This window comes from Oreochromis niloticus, linkage group LG14, assembly GCF_001858045.2.
Source record: "Oreochromis niloticus isolate F11D_XX linkage group LG14, O_niloticus_UMD_NMBU, whole genome shotgun sequence".
NCBI classification, from domain to species: Eukaryota; Metazoa; Chordata; class Actinopteri; order Cichliformes; family Cichlidae; genus Oreochromis; species Oreochromis niloticus.
In genome coordinates this window covers 4,646,595-4,663,674 of record NC_031979.2, presented here as the reverse complement: position 1 = coordinate 4,663,674, position 17,080 = coordinate 4,646,595, and the positions used below count along the sequence as shown (strand labels likewise).

General features: G+C 37.8%; 2 protein-coding genes across 3 annotated transcripts in view; one reads left to right on the top strand and one right to left on the bottom strand.

The window, feature by feature from the left end:
* The first annotated feature begins 849 nt into the window (after positions 1 to 849).
* Positions 850 to 12,786, top strand: kcnj13 (potassium inwardly rectifying channel subfamily J member 13). Of its 2 annotated transcripts, XM_005464883.4 has the most exons (3): positions 850 to 1,234; positions 6,147 to 6,694; positions 9,475 to 12,786. In XM_005464883.4, exons 2-3 carry the CDS (start codon positions 6,178 to 6,180, stop codon positions 10,047 to 10,049), a joined length of 1,092 nt encoding a protein of 363 aa, XP_005464940.1. In that variant the 5' UTR covers positions 850 to 1,234; positions 6,147 to 6,177; the 3' UTR covers positions 10,050 to 12,786. The 2 variants fall into 2 exon arrangements, with proteins under 2 accessions (XP_005464940.1, NP_001266561.1); NM_001279632.1 differs by lacking the exon at positions 850 to 1,234 and having other exon boundaries at positions 6,178 to 6,694; positions 9,475 to 10,049.
* Positions 12,787 to 13,129: 343 nt separating this feature from the next.
* Positions 13,130 to 17,080, bottom strand: part of efhd1 (EF-hand domain family, member D1) — a 57,981-nt gene continuing 54,030 nt past the window's right edge. The window contains exon 4 of the mRNA XM_003459364.5: positions 13,130 to 17,080. This exon is cut by the window's right edge and continues 1,731 nt beyond it. The gene's annotated coding sequence lies outside the window, so the exon portion shown is untranslated.

The window sequence follows — 17,080 nt, the reverse complement described above, 5'->3', positions numbered from 1 at the left end:
TCAACAAAGTCAAAGTCATGCACACCTTTTTTTCTTACAATTTAATGAATTTAGGACATAGCTGTCATGATATCCATCCTTTTCCGTTTCTCCTTATCAGGTCGCGAGGGGTGGCAGGAGTCTGTTCCAGCTGTCATATGGTGAGAGGTGGGGTAAACCCTGGGCAGGTCCCCAGTCTATCACAGAGAGACAGACAACTATTCACACACTCACACTCACACCTATGGGCAATTTAGAGTCACTAATTGCATGTATGGAAAAAGACACAAGCACAGGGAGATCATGCAAACTCCACACAGAAAGGCGCTGGCCAGTTTGTGGATTCGAACTCTTCCTCTGAGGCAACAGTGCTTTCACTGCACCACTGAGCTGTCACTCCATACTTTAAAAAAAAGTAGAAAAGCTTTGATTACAAGGCTTCATACAGAATTTTCTTTACGTTTTTGTCTTTGCAGAGGATTGCAGTAAATTTAATTATGAAAGGCCCAAACCTAAACATTTACTTCCAGGATCACATTATAAGAAGGGCAGCCACTTTGCACTCACCAGATCTAATTTATATGAGCATCTGGAGCATATGGTAATTTTTTTATTTATTAAAGAGTACTCTGCACCACCATCATCAAAACACCAAATGAGGGAAGAATAGTGCTAATTCCTCCATTAAGAGTTGAGATATAAAAAATCAATTCAAAACATATTTATACCATAATTATGTTACCATAAAATTAATTAGATGTATAAGCAAATAAGCAAAACGTATATTCACAAACAGATATTAACAGATAGGGGATACTGGGACATATATGCATACACATATATGCCCCCCTAGCAGCAAACTCAATTTTTCACAGCTGCAGAACATCAGCGAGCACTAAGCAGTTCTTTGAATGAACTGTGACAAGGTGTTGTTCTTTCCCCCTTCCCCCATCTTCTGTCTTCCGGGAACACTAATAGGCTCCATGCAGAGTAATGTGACCAACTGAATCATCCTCACCCCAGAGCTGGAAGCTGCAGATCAGAGGAGCTGTGCTCAGTCCCACTCCCACACTGAAAAACTGCTCTGGAGTGACACTTTCTGCTAAGGATTTCTTGGATAGTAAACCTCATCTTCCAAGGATCTAAAAGCACAGTCTCTCTATTTGCTTCAGCCACTTTTCCCACTTGTCAGACCTCAGATCAGCTCTAAGGTGAAAAGGTCATAGGGCCCGTGTAGCCCTGACTACAGTAATAGGTAAGTAAAACCTTATGTGTGTGATGCTGACAGACTTGAAACACTGCTACATGGATAGTGAGTGATTAGTGATCAACTGATCAACCTCATCAGTCCTACGGAACCTTTGAAGTGCCCTTATTTTAATCTAACTTGTTTACTTCGTAATAAAAAACAGGATTGGTCAGGTAACATCAGTGAAATTTGTGGGCTCTTATAATTGTAATAGATGTAGTAGACTAATGATTGCTACAGTGATGTAGATGATCACTCATCTCATATTTGTATTTAGACTTGCTTGTTCAAATACAAGAAGTGAACAGCTGCAGCCTGATTGTTATATAAACCTCTGTGCACCCCACCGAGCTGGCAATAAGCACACATTTCCACTAACTAGTCTACTTCCTTTTACACTAACAAAGATACGAAAAAGACTTTCAAGGCACTATCAGGCAAAATTTTTGTTACTTAGAGTAAAAAACTTCCATTAGTTAGAGTAAAGTAAGTAAAGCAGTTACACAAAGTGTTCATCATACATCATCATACAAAAACGTGACTGTAGTATAGATAACAGAAATCTCTATGAGGTCAGAAAAACTGAACTCATACAGTGCATACTGCATTAAACAGCAGTATTTACATAGTACGTTAATGACCTTTACAGAGATAGCTTCATCCAGTATTTTTACAAACATGATATCACAACTGTTATGTATAAAATATTTAAGGTAGTGTCTGTTTTGAAAGTTTGGTGGTTCACAGGCAGACTGCATCTGCCAGTCTGTGTCTGTAGTTCTTACAAATTTGTTTTTAAGTGAACACAATGCCCTATGAATAACAGTGTGGAGAAATGGTGAAAAAAACATATCTGCAACACCATAATCACCTAAATTAAGTTATTTAAAATATTTTGCATATAAATACATATAATATATATAAGTGCAATACGTATTTCAGCTGTGGGCCTTATATTTCATCTCCTAAATGTCTAGAGGTCATTCTTTGACAAATGAGTATACATTCTAGTCTTGAATTCATTCTCAAGTCTAAGTTACAGACTTAGAAAACAGAAAAAACGAAAACAGAATTATGACCATTAATCACAGATTATTCAACATCATAGCATAAAATGAGTAGGAGACATTGTGGCAGTATTGCATACGGAGTAGTGACACTAAGCTTTGGTGCCTACCTATTGAATTCTTTCAATTTACTTCATGAACTCTGACTCTAATTTTGGACTAATTGATGGAGGCATATAACTATAAGATTCTAATACTTAATATTAACATTTCTCTTTTTCAAAATATTCAAGAACTAACAAACAACTTTTTACAACAAAACTACCATATGTTTGAATTTTGGCTGGAATTTAGATTAAATTGAAGCATAATGGCACACTGTTGGTATGTTGTCCCTGTGCTTGAGTGTTTTTTTTCCTGGAGCTCAGTTTTTACATTTTTTCCATGACATCGGCTACCACAGTGAGCCTACCTTCGCCATTGTATCTCACAGACGTACTCAAAAGCACCACAGAGAGAGATGGTAGAGATCAAATATGACAGATGTTTGCGCAGAAATAAAAATGTATTTAGAATGTGTTAAGAATGTATCTGTCCATGTGATCACAACTTTTTTTTGTTTTGTTTGCTAATTTCTGTATTTGTTTGTTTACCATTCAAAACACAGTACCTATTGTTAATTCATATGACTTAACCCTATTTTAACATAACACCTTGGGCAGTTAACTAACATTATGTCCTAACTCATCATTGGTCACTGGCCCATAAAACATGCATGTATAGAATCACCCCATGTGGAAAAGAAATTTAAAGTGCATTTTATGTTAAAAAAAAAAAAAAAGACTTCTATATCTATGTACTCCTTTAACATTATTACAATGAATTGCAATATGTGTAGCAAGTATTCACATTTTTCTAACACCAGAAAAATCTGAAAAGAGACACTTTCATATGTAAATCATTTTATGTTTACTTCTACATTGCTTGTACCAGTCCACACCTTGATTTAGTTCTTATGAAGCAGGCAACTGGATTTTTGGGATACAGTTGTATATGGCATATATCTGCCATTTTGGCAACATAGAACTTTCCATAGATTTGTAGTTAGGGATTTGTAGGAGGTTCATCTATAATTTATAACATCTCTGATAAAATAAACAATATAGCTACTTAGCTGCTAGACAGGATGGAGCAAGCATACTCGTTTGCAACTGCTCTTAGTGTTTATACTAAGCTAGGTTAACCACATGCTGACTCCAGATCTGTTCTGAACACACAGAAATGTGACTGATACTTATGTTTTGCCTCAGTTCTGCCTTTTCCAATGGCTCACGTGATCACAAGCTGATCCAGTGACAGCTTACAGACTAAAATTACAAGGAAAATACAAGGAAACAAGCACATGGCTCCCATATAAAAGCTTGTCTAAATTTAATCAGACTGATGTTTCCCCAGCAGCCAAAGACAAACTACAAAATGATCAGCAGTGGATTCACCACTCCACTTATTACCTCAATTTGTCAGTAACTGACAACCCACACCACATATTTATTTCCCTCTTTGTGTTTTAAATAGTTATGAAATGTATGAGAGAATTAAGTATTTGAATATTTTTGCATTATCTTTTTGATGTGTTTATATCGTGCCCAGGAAATATGTAAAAGGGAGTTGCTTAATAAATGCTTAGGTAAAAGGGTGGTAAATGTATATTGTAACTGGTGAACAAGACAAGTGGAAAGCCATGTAGTGCAGTAAGTTTAAAGCTCCCTGCAGATGAAAGATGCATTCCTACTCTGCATGTTGCTGTGTTCCTCAGACAGATTCCCAGCTGGGACCTGCTCTAATCTCCTGGCAACAATATTGACATAGAAATAGAAACTCTGGAGAGGACAGGACTAGCTCTCTTCCTGTGAGGATTGCCTGCAAATATATCTGCTATAGTTAATATTAATCACAAAAGTTGTGCATTATTGTCTTAAAGACAGACAGACAGACAGACAGACAGAAAGTTTGATGTTCTTTCTTCCCACCATTCTGGTACAAGTAAATCATTTGCCAGAAAACATCTAAAAGAGTTTGCTTGTTTCCAGACAGAAAAGTCTTATGCCTACTCTGGCAAACCAGTGGTTTGACATTGTTATAAACCCTTTGTATTTCCATTCCTGAAGGTGTGAAACAGAGTTGATATTGTCCTTGACTTGGCTAAAAACATTGTAAAAATGCCTTACTGGTTCGTTTAGCAGCTAACTCTCTGCATCTGAAGCTGCATCTCAGCTGGTTCCTGTAGTCTGCCATCTTATGTTTGTTCATACTCATGTACCAACTTTAGGCAGTCCTTTCCTAAACCCATTGGTTCAGGTATGTGAATGACAGTTGGGAGAAAATCAGGACATGCCACAACTCAGTAATCACATTAATTTACTAGACAAACACATCAATTTCACTGGAGAGGATATGAAAGGAGTTACACTGTGAGATTTCCATCAATAATGGGAGACATTTGAAAGTGTACAGTAGACACTGACTTTTTTTAAACCAGTGCATCCAGATCATAGTAAATCGTAAATGGACTGGTTCTTATATAGCACTTTTCTACTCTACCCTAGCACTCAGAGCAGTTTATACAATTTGCCACATTCACCGATTCATACAAGCACTTCTTCTATGCTGAAGTTCTTTCTATCTAGCATTCACAGACATTCATACTCCAGTGCATGCAGACAGCGGAGGGGAACTTGGGGTTAGTATCTTGCCCGAGGATATTTGACTTGCAGACTGGAGCAGCCTGGGATCAAACCACCAACCTTCCGATTAGTAGATAATCAATATTTAAGATTTGACTCTTATCCACTGGAGAACACACTGCGTGTCATACGGATGCCACAACAGAGAGTGAACACCATCCAAACAGACACAGCTGCTAAGGAAGCAGAACAACAATATATCAAAAAGGCATATCAAAAAGGAGTAAATGTAGTTATCCCAGCTGGAGATTTGTCAAAGCTGGGAAGACACCTTAAGAATGCTTCAAGCAATCCAGGAGAGAAGGACAATCACCTCCTAAGCAGTCTTTTGTGATCCCTTATGTGTCAGGAGTAACAGAACATCTGAGACGCATTTTCTATGTCTGCCTAGACGTACTACACCTAAATTGGTCCACCTTAAGAACTGGGTCTCTGGCACAAACACAGTAATAGTGTATAGGTTTAAGTGCCAGGAGGATTGTTGTGAATTATATTGAATTAAATGTATTTGTCACATACACACATATATAGATAGATAGATAGATTCTAATGTAGTCATAAATTTTGCCAAGTGAATATAAAATGTTTTAATTTTTATACTCTGGATTTAAAGGAACAGACCAACATTTTTGAAATGTGATTGATTTATGCTGTACTGGCCTTATTTATTCTCTGCACATACATGTATTTGGTTAGCTTAGCATAGCTAAAAGAATCCACCAACTTACAGGCAACAGTGCATCAACACCTTTTTTCAACTAAATTCTAATGACAGTTATAATCTTTGGATTGTAGGAACTGCTCTCTGTGCTCATTTACTGGAGAAAAGAGACAGGAGTGAATAACCTGAACTTATTGTCCTTTTAACCAAGCTGAAATTATTCAGCAAAATGATGTGATTCAAAACAACAGTCACAAGAAGTATGTAGAGAGAAAACAGGAACTTGAGAAGCTATTGCAAGCTATCTACTAAATTATCCGCAGCTCACAAAGCCCCCACCCCCACCTCTTTTCCATACATGGGCAAATTTCATACCACAGTGTGACTAACTTCTTGCTCTTTTTTTTCTTTACATCTATTTTTGTATGGGAAAAAATGCTAATAAAAGTTTTATGGATAATTACTAATCATTTATGTTAGTCAACTCCCCTGTTATTTCATTTCAGGATCATCGTCACCTTCACTTTGCCCATAAGCATGACAACCAAATCGAACAGCAGTGTTCTGGGTGGCAAGGCTTCCTCATCACCTCTCCTGTCCCCTCCACCTCACCAGCGTCTGATCACCAAAGATGGACACTGTGCACTTCGCCCCACTGTGTGTTCTTCAGGCTCATGGCATGAGACTTTACGCAGAGCCTGGCTGTTGGCCCTGCAGGATGTGTGGGGACTGTTAGTGAGTCTGCGCTGGAGATGGGTCCTTCTGGCCTTCTGCACCTCTTTCCTGGCCCACTGGCTGTTGTTTGCCTGTCTGTGGTACTTGCTGGCACACCTAAATGGGGACCTTGCTGTTCAGGATCATGATGCGCCCCCACAGGGGCATGTGCTCTGTGTAAAGCACATTACAAGCTTCACTGCTGCGTTTTCCTTCTCCCTGGAGACTCAGCTAACCATCGGCTATGGCACTATGTTCCCCAGTGGAGACTGCCCTAGTGCTATAGCACTTTTGGCTGTACAGATGCTGCTTGGACTCATGCTGGAAGCATTTATCACAGGTACAGCTCTCCATCAAAACATCATTTTAAGACAATTCTAAGTCTTAAGTTTAATTTACTATGTGGGAAAGATAACAGAAAATAACTACCACACTGAGTTGACATTTACATGTTCACAATAGAAGGTGTTTTAGAGGTAGCCCAAAGTCTAAAGGAAAATGTGTAAATCATACTAAATAAATCATACTATAATTTCTTTGTGAAATTGCTCATGTTGACATTTTTCTCATAGGCTGGAACCTTTCACAGCTGACTTTGTGAATCTGGGAAAGAGACAAAATACACCCCAGACAGGTTGCCAGTCTCAGTCAGTGCTTAAATCAAACCAGTAATCTCCAATACACCTATCCAGATCCAATCATAAACATTTGAAGTGGAAAACTAGATCTTATGGCACAACAAAAGATCGAAAGATTAATGAAACAAATATCTTATAATACAACATGTGATAAGATCTGTTTCATTAATCTTGAGACAAGAAAAAAAGCTATAGGATTCCAACCTGATGAGACAGAACAGAGATTACAGTTTCAAAGCTTCTGAGGCTGAAAAAAGTGACACCTGCTGGAATACTCCAGGTATTGCACTTCCAGAGATAAATCCCATGAATATATTTCTAGATAGCCAGAAAATTAGATAAGTAATATTGCTGGCTTTGTCCCTTAGGAATGCTATTCTGTCTTGCACACTGTCATCTTTTGTGTGAATGTTTTGCAGGCTTTATTCAAACATTATGCTGCTCCTCACAAAATTTCACAGACCACACTTTACCGATGTGTCAGTGTTACCAGGTCCAACCCAGTAACACTGCTCCAACTTTTCATTGAAAAATGACCAGTTTACCGTTGACAGATGAACCAAAAGCAGTGCACAGTGTAAGATACAGTGATATATTTTAAGTGATTCTTCTGTGATTTGCGACACATGGTTTAGTACAGCAATGTAAAAATAGGGCACTTTAAGAATACAGTTGTGCTTCAAAAGTTTTAAAAGATATTTTGAAACTCAAATATCATTCTTTGGTCTGAAATTACTTCCACAATCATGATCACTGCCTTTGCTATATAGAAATGAGAAATGTGCATTTATTTGATGACAATACACACCCTCAGAACAAGTGAGGAAAGTAATGATGTTTATCCAAGTGCTTGTATTTTACTTTTAGTCTTTCTATTGTCTCTTACCTTTTGTTTCTGTTTTACTATAGAAGCAAAACAGAAATATTATATGTTTTTCAAAAGTCTTTTCTATCAGATATACAATTCCCCAACTTCTATATGAACTTGCTGCAGTTGTCTGCCTCTCCATACAGTTAGGACAATAAAATTTTGGATATTACATATTTTTACATTTTTGCTACCACAGTGGATTTTAAAGCAAACAATCAGGATGTAACAGAAGTGCAGACTTTCAGCTTTACTTTAAAGTGTTTCTATCCATCTATGCATCCATCTATCCATGTTCTTCCACTTATCCAGGGCCAGGTCGTGGGGGCAGCACTCTAAGCAGAGACGCCCAGATCTCCCTTTCTGCAGCTGCCTCCTCCAGCTTGTCCGGTGGAAACACCAAGGCGTTCCAGTCCAGCCGAGAGATATAATCTCTCCATTGTGTCCTTGATCTGCCCCGGGGCCTCCTCCATGTGGGACATGCCCAGAACACCTGGAGGCATCCTTGTCAGATGCCCAAACCAGCCACACATCTGATGATATGATTACAAAGTTGATCATCAACCTGTGGCCTAGAGTATCCCGGTGCCACGTGCACTTATGGACACCTTTATGTTTGAACATGGTTTGTTATGGACAAACTGTGGTTTGTACAGAAGTCCAGTAACAAAACACTGCTTGGTTTCAGATCTGGCAGGCCATTACTCCCACTCACGCCCCACCAGCGTTGAAGTGTCCCAGTAGGATGACAAAACCCCCAGATAGAGCACCCTCAAGCACCCTGCCCAGGGACTCCAAGAAGGCCGTCGTTTTTATGCGCCAAATGACTGTTTGGTGCATAAGAACAGACAATACACATTAACTCAGGCTTGTTCCCCACCAGAGAGGTGACATTCTGTGTCCCAGTTGCTACCCTGGGATTGGTCTCTGACCCTGGCCTCTACTGAGCACACATTGCACCCGATCCCTGCAGCGCCTCCTGGGGATGGTATGCCTACAGGAGGGTGGGCCCATGTTCCTTTTTTGAGCTGGTGCCCAAATGAGCCCCATGGAGTAAGGCCCGGCCACCAGGGCAGGATCCCGGTTAACCTTATCCCGTACAGTGGGAATGGTTCCCTCAATCTTCTGCTCATAGGGTTTTTTTTAATTGGTCTTTGTCTCATCCCTCACCCAGGACCAATATGCCATGGGAGACCCCACCAGGGGACAAAAAGCCTCCAACATATAGCCCATGGTATCCCTGGGACACACAAACCCCTACACCACAATAAGGTAGCGATTCGTGGAGGGGTTTCAAGCATTTAGCAAAAGTAGTACATTAGGTGTTTAGGAATTATAGCCCTTTTTATATGCAGAGGTTTAAAATAATTTCATAATAATTTGAGAAAAAGTTTTCAGCTTAATGTCACTTCATGTTTTCATGTTCTTTGGTCATATGCTGCAACCATAACTGTTAACTAGTCGTTTTTTGCTTTTTACCCATGATGCTTGAGAAAAATATTTCCTGTGCTACGATTTAGTACAAAGAAATATTACTAAACATGTTGATTAACGGGCTAAAAAAAACACCATGAACAACTCCTCACTCAAACTTCCATTTGTCTTAACTTTCAGGTGCATTTGTAGCCAAGATTGCCCGCCCCCAGAAGCGAGCAGGAGCCATCCAATTCAGCCACCAGGCAGTGGTGGGCCAACACCTGGGTCAGACATGCCTCATGCTACGAGTCACCAATCTGCTGCAGCGACCTCTGGTGGATGTAAAGGTGAGTGCTGTGCTATATGAGGAGCATGAAGGCCAAGCTCTACACCAGACTTCATTGGACTTCTATTTGGACCATCTGGGCCAGCAGCCATGCCCCTTCTTCATTTTTCCACTCACCTTTTACCACCCCCTGGACCGTCGGAGCCCTCTGTACCCTGTCCTGTGTGAGGGCTCATCAACCCACTTTGAGTTAGTTGTCTTCCTATCAGCCTTGCAGGAGGGAACTGGTGACACTTGCCAGAAGAGGACCTCTTACCTGCGCCAAGAAATCCAGTTTGACCGCCGCTTTGTCCCTGCTTTGGGGTTGGATGCCTGTGGAAGGTACACAGTGAGCAACCAGCACTTTGATACAGCCCACTCAAAAGAGCCTATGAACAAGGACTGTGTGGTGCAGATCAACGGTGATGGCAATGAGAGGATGGAGTAAGAATGCTGAAGGGAAGATTCTCAAAAAGACAGAGAGAATATGCAAGTGGAGGCAAATATTTGTTGTCAGGAGGTATTTGATTGAATTTGGTAAATTTGAATTTATGATTCAACATTATAAAAATTCAAATGTATGCCAGATATATATAAGTACTGCTGCAGGCTCCCTCACCTCCTCCCTCAAATCACTTCAAGCCCTCAGTGCTCAAAGCAGGGGAACCAGTAACTACTGGCAGTTATATTAGTTAAAATGACTGACTAGCAAGGATGGAAGAATGTGTGTGGAGTGGGGTATAGGGAGATGTGAGTGTCTGAACATTTCTTACTTAAGGGAAAGTAATTCAAGATGATGAAAATGCAAGGATCATAGAGGAAGTTACATGACTGAATAAGAACAGTTTAAACTGTTCTGTTCTCACACTTCAAACTTACAAGGTACGATCAAAACGCTCTGTCACTCCACTCATAAAAATACACAATTTAAATTTAGTCTTCACATTCATCACCTTATCAACAGCACTTGAGTGCTACTGCAGTTTCAGTGTCATGTTTGCCCCATTACTGTATTTTTAACCACACTAACAGACAGTTGCTACTCACCAACTGCACATCTTGCCAGATTTGGTTAATTCTTTTCTCCAAAATCAAATGAAAGTTGCAGAATTGCTGTGCTTAAAGAATGACCCAGAAAAATCCATGGTTAGAAGTGGAGCCAAAATTTAAATCTGTTATAGGTTTTCCTTTTTATTTGGTGAGCCATGGAGCAGTATTATTGCATCTTTTGTCAACTCAATTTTCACGCTTCACATACAAGGGAAAGATATTTATTGAATTCCAAGTAAGCAATTTACTGTTTAGAAATTCAGATGTACCATGTTCAAATGTAATACCTGCTTTGAGGAATAACTGACTTAAGCTAGCTAAAGGGTAGGTCCTGATAGCCTTAACAGGAACAACATAGGAATATTTCTTGACTGGGACCAGACATAAACAGCTGGTTGCCAGAATAAACTTTTACATTTCCCAGCTACAACAAGCAATACAGTACATGACAACTGAATGATCCAGAAAGCGACACAGTTGGCCAGCAGGAATATTCTGGGTTTGAATAAGGAGTTTGCATGTTGTCATCCTTGCCTGTGAGTGCCCTGTAGCAACACTACATTACCTGTTTATAGAGGTTATATAATTGCTTATTTGTCTTTATTATCAAATTAAATAAAATTAGTTTTCTAGCAAAAATACATTTGAGAGCAAAGATATAAAAGCAGCACTCACAAAATGTACATGTTATTAAAACGTGACTGAAAAGGTCAGGATAACAATAAGTACAGTGATCTGCAGTAACATTTGCAAGCATGCTCACAGTGACAATGAAAAATTCAGACTCATCTCTCTTTCTTCCATAGATTTATCCTGCCAACAGGCTAGGTCTGGTTGATCTTGTAAAGCCATGGGCTTTGAAACAGGGTACATGGTGTAACAGTGACTGAAGAAAAATGATAAGAAAAACAGGGTAATGTTTGACAGTACAATTTTTCCTATCCTTTACCTACGTGAGTATTCAAAGTTGAGATTAAACTTTGCTGACTGTTAACTTTACTGAATAATTTATATATGACAGAAAAAAAGGAGATGACTAGCAATATACAATTCATAGGTGCAGCAGCAGTACTGGAAGTGCTGACAGTAAAGCAAGGGACAAAATTAAGAAACTCTTCTCTGGCATTCATGTTGTTAATTCTTATGGTCTAGCAGCTGAATTGACGGTACTGTAGACTAGCAGCATGAGCTGACAATCACAATATAATATCAGATGGTTGTTATGGTAAGCTGCTACGGATAATCCCTGGAATCCCATTAGAACAAAGACACTCATGATGTAAAGTGAACTGTGTAACATTAGACTTACCTGCTTGGCATATGGCTCAGTAGTAATTTATAGAATGATAATGACTGCTGATTGGTCTATGGATTAAACCTTTTCTTTTGAAAAATAATTGTCTCAATCATTATGCAAATACAAAAATGAATAATTTTCATTTTTTCCAATGTTAAATGTTTTTATATTAAGCAAAGAAAGCTAGTAGGTAGAATAGCTAAATTTAGCATTTAGAATAGTTTCTCTTTTAAGGCTGTTCATATAATGAGAATCTATGCGTTATCTATATGGTATATTATAAAGGAAATCATGTAGTGACTTCAAGCTAAAGTGAGGAAATGTTCCTTCAAATGTGTATGTGCCTTTGTACAGTGTACATTACAGGAAATAAATATTTTCTAAACAAACTGTGAAGTTCAGACTTCTTAAATTTTTCTTAGCTAGATTATCATGCCCATGACAACTGCTGATTCTTTTGAAAAACTATTTCCTGGAAGATTGGTTTTTGTCACAAAAAGACCTTACCACAAAGTGTTGAAGAACCAAACATGGTAACAGAAACCTAAATGTTTATTTGGTGTCATTTCCCTTGTTCAAAGATTTAAAAAAAAAAAAAACAAAAAAAAACAAAAAAAAAACAAGACTGTCAAGACATGGTACCAAATTCCTACACTCCCCACAGCACACAGCAGCAAGATGTAAGATGCTGGCACAGCGTACACTGAGCAGCTGGAACACTGTCAATGAAGAGGATCATGTGGGACTTTGAGAGTTGTAGCCCATAATGACCTCTTTCACTGTCACACCTGTTTTCTGTTCCTTGTTAACTACAATTTTGTGTAATAATTAGTCAACAGCTGCTAATCAGTCTGGAACTCAAATTAGAAAAGCAGCTCCAGCAATTTCATTCTGAGACAGAGAGAAATATATACAGAGAGGGTAGGAACAAGTCCTCAAAGAAAGTAAGCCAATGCTTCAAGCAAAATGATTCACAATGTTGCTATGCTTGTTGTTTATCATTCTATTAATCATTTATTGCAGTTAAGTTTAACATTAATATTCTGACAGAGACAGCAGGAATACAATATCTATACAGTGCTGAAAAATAGATTTTGCTGACTTTAATATTTGGCAACTTTTCTAATAGAACAAAAGACAATTTATTCATCAAAAAATACTCTGTCCATTTCTACAACAAATCACTCATAAAGTATGTAATCCATACATTGGTTGGTTATATGACAACAATAACATGCTACAACTTAATACATAGAGACTAAATAAAATGATTGAATAAAATGCACTTTACACTGTTTAGGTTAGAGCCTATCTGCTTCATTGGGCTTGTGTATCTATTTGAACTTCTAGGATTTCTTTTATTATCCATGTATCATAAAATAATAATTACTTTAATTTTCTTTTTGCTGTTTTCTACATCTTGTGGCCTTCAAAGCTGACAAATCAAAGGCAATGACCTCATTCAGAACAGAGTAGGTTCTGCACATATGCAATATTTATTAATATTTTAAAACTAATTTTTACTAGTGTGATTTCAGTGTGTTGCAGGTATGGTGAATACAGATGGCATTACAGTCATTCCACAGGTACTGATAAAAGATGAGAGGACTGCATCTTCCACAACAGCCCAACTGCTGCCCATGGGTCAATGTTTCTGTAAAGGATTTCTTGAATTGTGTTTTAGATTATATATCTACATCACTGGGAAAAAAGAACTTTCTTTCCAAAAGTGAGACTACAAGAGGAAACAGAGACAGTTGCATTGTGAAGTGTACTGGCTAATACTTTACCGTTTTGTTTTTTGTTTTAAAAAAACCCCCACACTTTTTAGTTTCAGGGGCTGGAAGATTTGAATCTATTTAAAAATCCACATAACACTTTGGTGTTCACATTTTGGTCATTTCTACTATTTGGTTCCATTTCAAACTAGTAATCATCATTTATCATTTCATGAGAAGGCTTCATGAAGTATTAGAATAGTATACTGGTCAATCTCAAGATATAATGCTTGAACAATTTTGTCCAAATTCTCCATGTGTGACGTGCCAAATGCCACCCCCCAGGGGTTGAGGGAATTAAGCGGAAGCGGATAAATGTTTTGAATGTACAGTCACGTTCATATTAACTGGACTGAAATGTCCCTGATCTTACTCTGCAAATGTTTATTAATACCTTCTAAAATACAAGTACCACTGAAGAAAAGCCATGATCTGAAATCTGTGTTCTGTGACTTCAATTCATGTCTTTTAGATTAAGAATACATTTTAATTAAATTGGGTCCAGTTTTTTTTTTTTTAGTATTCCATTTAACTTACTCAATTTAGCCATAAATATATGCATAACATTGGTTTATTTTATGTTATCAATTTGGTCCACAAGGTGGACAAGACATAACAAGCTGACATGAGACCATGAGACTTGCCCCATGTGATGTTGTTCATTAAATGAAAAGCCCCAATCATTCGTAATTCTTCTTCGACTTTTAAAATGAGCACCTTTTAACTTCCAGGTTTGGTACTAAGAGCATACACATAGTATACCTTTTAAATTATATCAAATTTTTTACAAGTTAATATTTTCCTAGTTTTACGTTGGTTGTTCCACCTCACATTAAACCACCATTTGAATTAAGCTATTCTTAACTTCTTCACTTATGTTAGAGTGAGAGCTGTAAAACTTTCCAACTAGCTATAAAAACCCCACTGAGTCCTCTGGATGGTGAAATATCCTTTTCATCATGACCGTTTTACTTCATAATTCAAATAATATCCATTTATTTATAAAATGCCAAATCACTACAACAGTCGCCTCAAGGCCTTACACAGTAAGATAAAGAGCCTACAATAATGTCAACACTAATTTCTTGACAAAATGCTAATTTATTTTATCCTAACAGCTTTAAAATGCCTGATAGTTCTACATTTTTATTTTTATATAAGTGACATATTCTGCATAAAGCATATTTAAAAAAAAAAAAATTATAATTATTAATAAAATGAAATCCTGCCAGTGTACTTTGCTATTATTATCACTTGAACACCATTTGTAATAATCTTTGTAGTCTCCTTTTCCATATACAGTCTCACTGCATGACATATTTGGGGTTTAGATACTTTCATAACTATGAAACAAAAATTATAATAAATAAATTACTTGAAAAATTATTAAAACTAAAAACATTTTGTAGATCCAACTTCTGAATGTCATGCTGTGAATAAACACTCATTTCACGTCAATAACCACTCTGCCTAGTACTATAACAGGAAAGACGTTTTATCCTTGAGTCAGTAATTATTACTCATGTTTATCAACCCTATGATCAAAATTACAGATAATATCAGTTTATATGTAACTTAACTCAAACAAAGGCAACATGGGGATGTGGCATTTTAGGCTAAGACAAGATTTTGAAAATAGGTGCTGGCCCATTATTATACAAAATACACATAGTTGTGACATGGAGACTCAAATCGTACCGAATACTAGAAATGACTTGAACACAAATAAAATTATAGATGGCAACATAATTGGGAGCCTTAAGGCTATTGCTTGATCTATGTAATCAGTTTGGACAGAACTAGGCTAGTTGTTAACCATGCTTCTACTCTTTACGCTAAGCAAAGTGAACCCTAAGCAAAGTAAAAGTGCAACCCCGAGATTACCGAAGTGAAAATCCTAGTATTTCCCAAAATATTGAGCTATTACTTCAAGTATCAGTCTCTTCTCTGGACCAATGCTACCAACATAGCTGCATAGCAAAACTATTGACAAAGCTAAGACTACATGATGAAGTAACACGTACAACTCTTTTCTGTGCAGATGTGCTAAATGAAGGAACTGCAGGACTCTCCTGCGCAGCCTGTCACTGATCTCAAAATACTGCAGTGAGACTGCTTTCAGTGGATATGTATACAGTACGTTGAGTCTCGAGCCACCCTCATTTCCTTATAGTTTGGTAGGAAAATTGGAAAAAGGTATAGTGATTTACTGAAACACACACAAAGAAACATGGAAATACAGTATATAATACAAAAACATTATACCATCCCTGTTGGTACAGAAAGAATATTTAGTTTTCCTATATTGGCTTTTCTTCATTGCCTCTCTGTTAAATCCAGAATTGAATGCAAAATCCTGCTCCTCACATACAAGGTCTTGAATAATCTGAGGCCTGTGCTCTATTTGGGGACTATTTCCTCCAATTGAGCACTGTGCTCTCAAACTAATGGTTCACTTGTGGTTCCTAGGGTATTTGAGTAGTATGGAAGGGAAAGCCTTCAGCTTCCAGGCCCCTCGTCTGTGGAACCAGCTCCCAGCTTGGATTCAGGAGGCAGACACACTCTCTACTTTTAGGATTAGGCTTAAAACTTTCTTTTTTGGCAAAACTTATACTCAGGACTGGATCAGGTAACGTAGCTCCCCATGAAGATCCCCATGAAATGCAGCCCCAAACGTTCATAGATGCCATGTTTTACAAATGGCTGCAGACACTCACTATGGACCACTCTCCCAACCTCTTTCATATGAAAGAGTACATTATGCCATGATATCTCAAGCATTTGGCAAATCGCACTTTAGGAATCGTTGGATTCCTAAAGTGTCTGTTGGAATTAAATCAGTGTAAATTATAAATTTTTGTGACGGGCTGCTAATAATAAAATACAGTATCTAAAGGTACAACTTAAAAATTGGTTCTTAACAAGTGACAGACATTCAACAACAGCTTATGCAAAGTCAAAATGGTGTTTGAAGAATCAGGGTATTATTGCAGATGCTTATTATTATTGTAGGGTTTTTACCTTACAATATAAAGCAACTGTTGCTTTGATTTGGTGTTACATAAATAACAACATTAGATGGACCATTGCCTTAGTAAGAACCTATGTTTTTGACTTAAATCTGAACCTGACAGGAAGCCAATGTAAAAACTTTTAAAAAGGTGGTGATGAAAGAAGATTTAAAATCAGTTAAACGCCTTCCAGCAGCATTTTAGCTGGACTAGAAGCAATTACTAGATGCTTTAGACAAGAAAACAGTTTAATACAATAATCTGAACTAGTAGTAGAGATGAAAGCATGGATGAGCATTTCCAGTTCACATTTTGAGACAACAGTCCTGAGGTTACCAATATT

Bases quoted from the DNA above. Each gene is read 5' to 3' on its own strand.
- kcnj13 (XM_005464883.4), top strand. From the start codon at position 6,178: ATGACAACCAAATCGAACAGCAGTGTTCTGGGTGGCAAGGCTTCCTCA. The intron at 6,695-9,474 runs GTACAGCTCTCC...CTTAACTTTCAG, and splicing joins GCTGGAAGCATTTATCACAG to GTGCATTTGTAGCCAAGATT.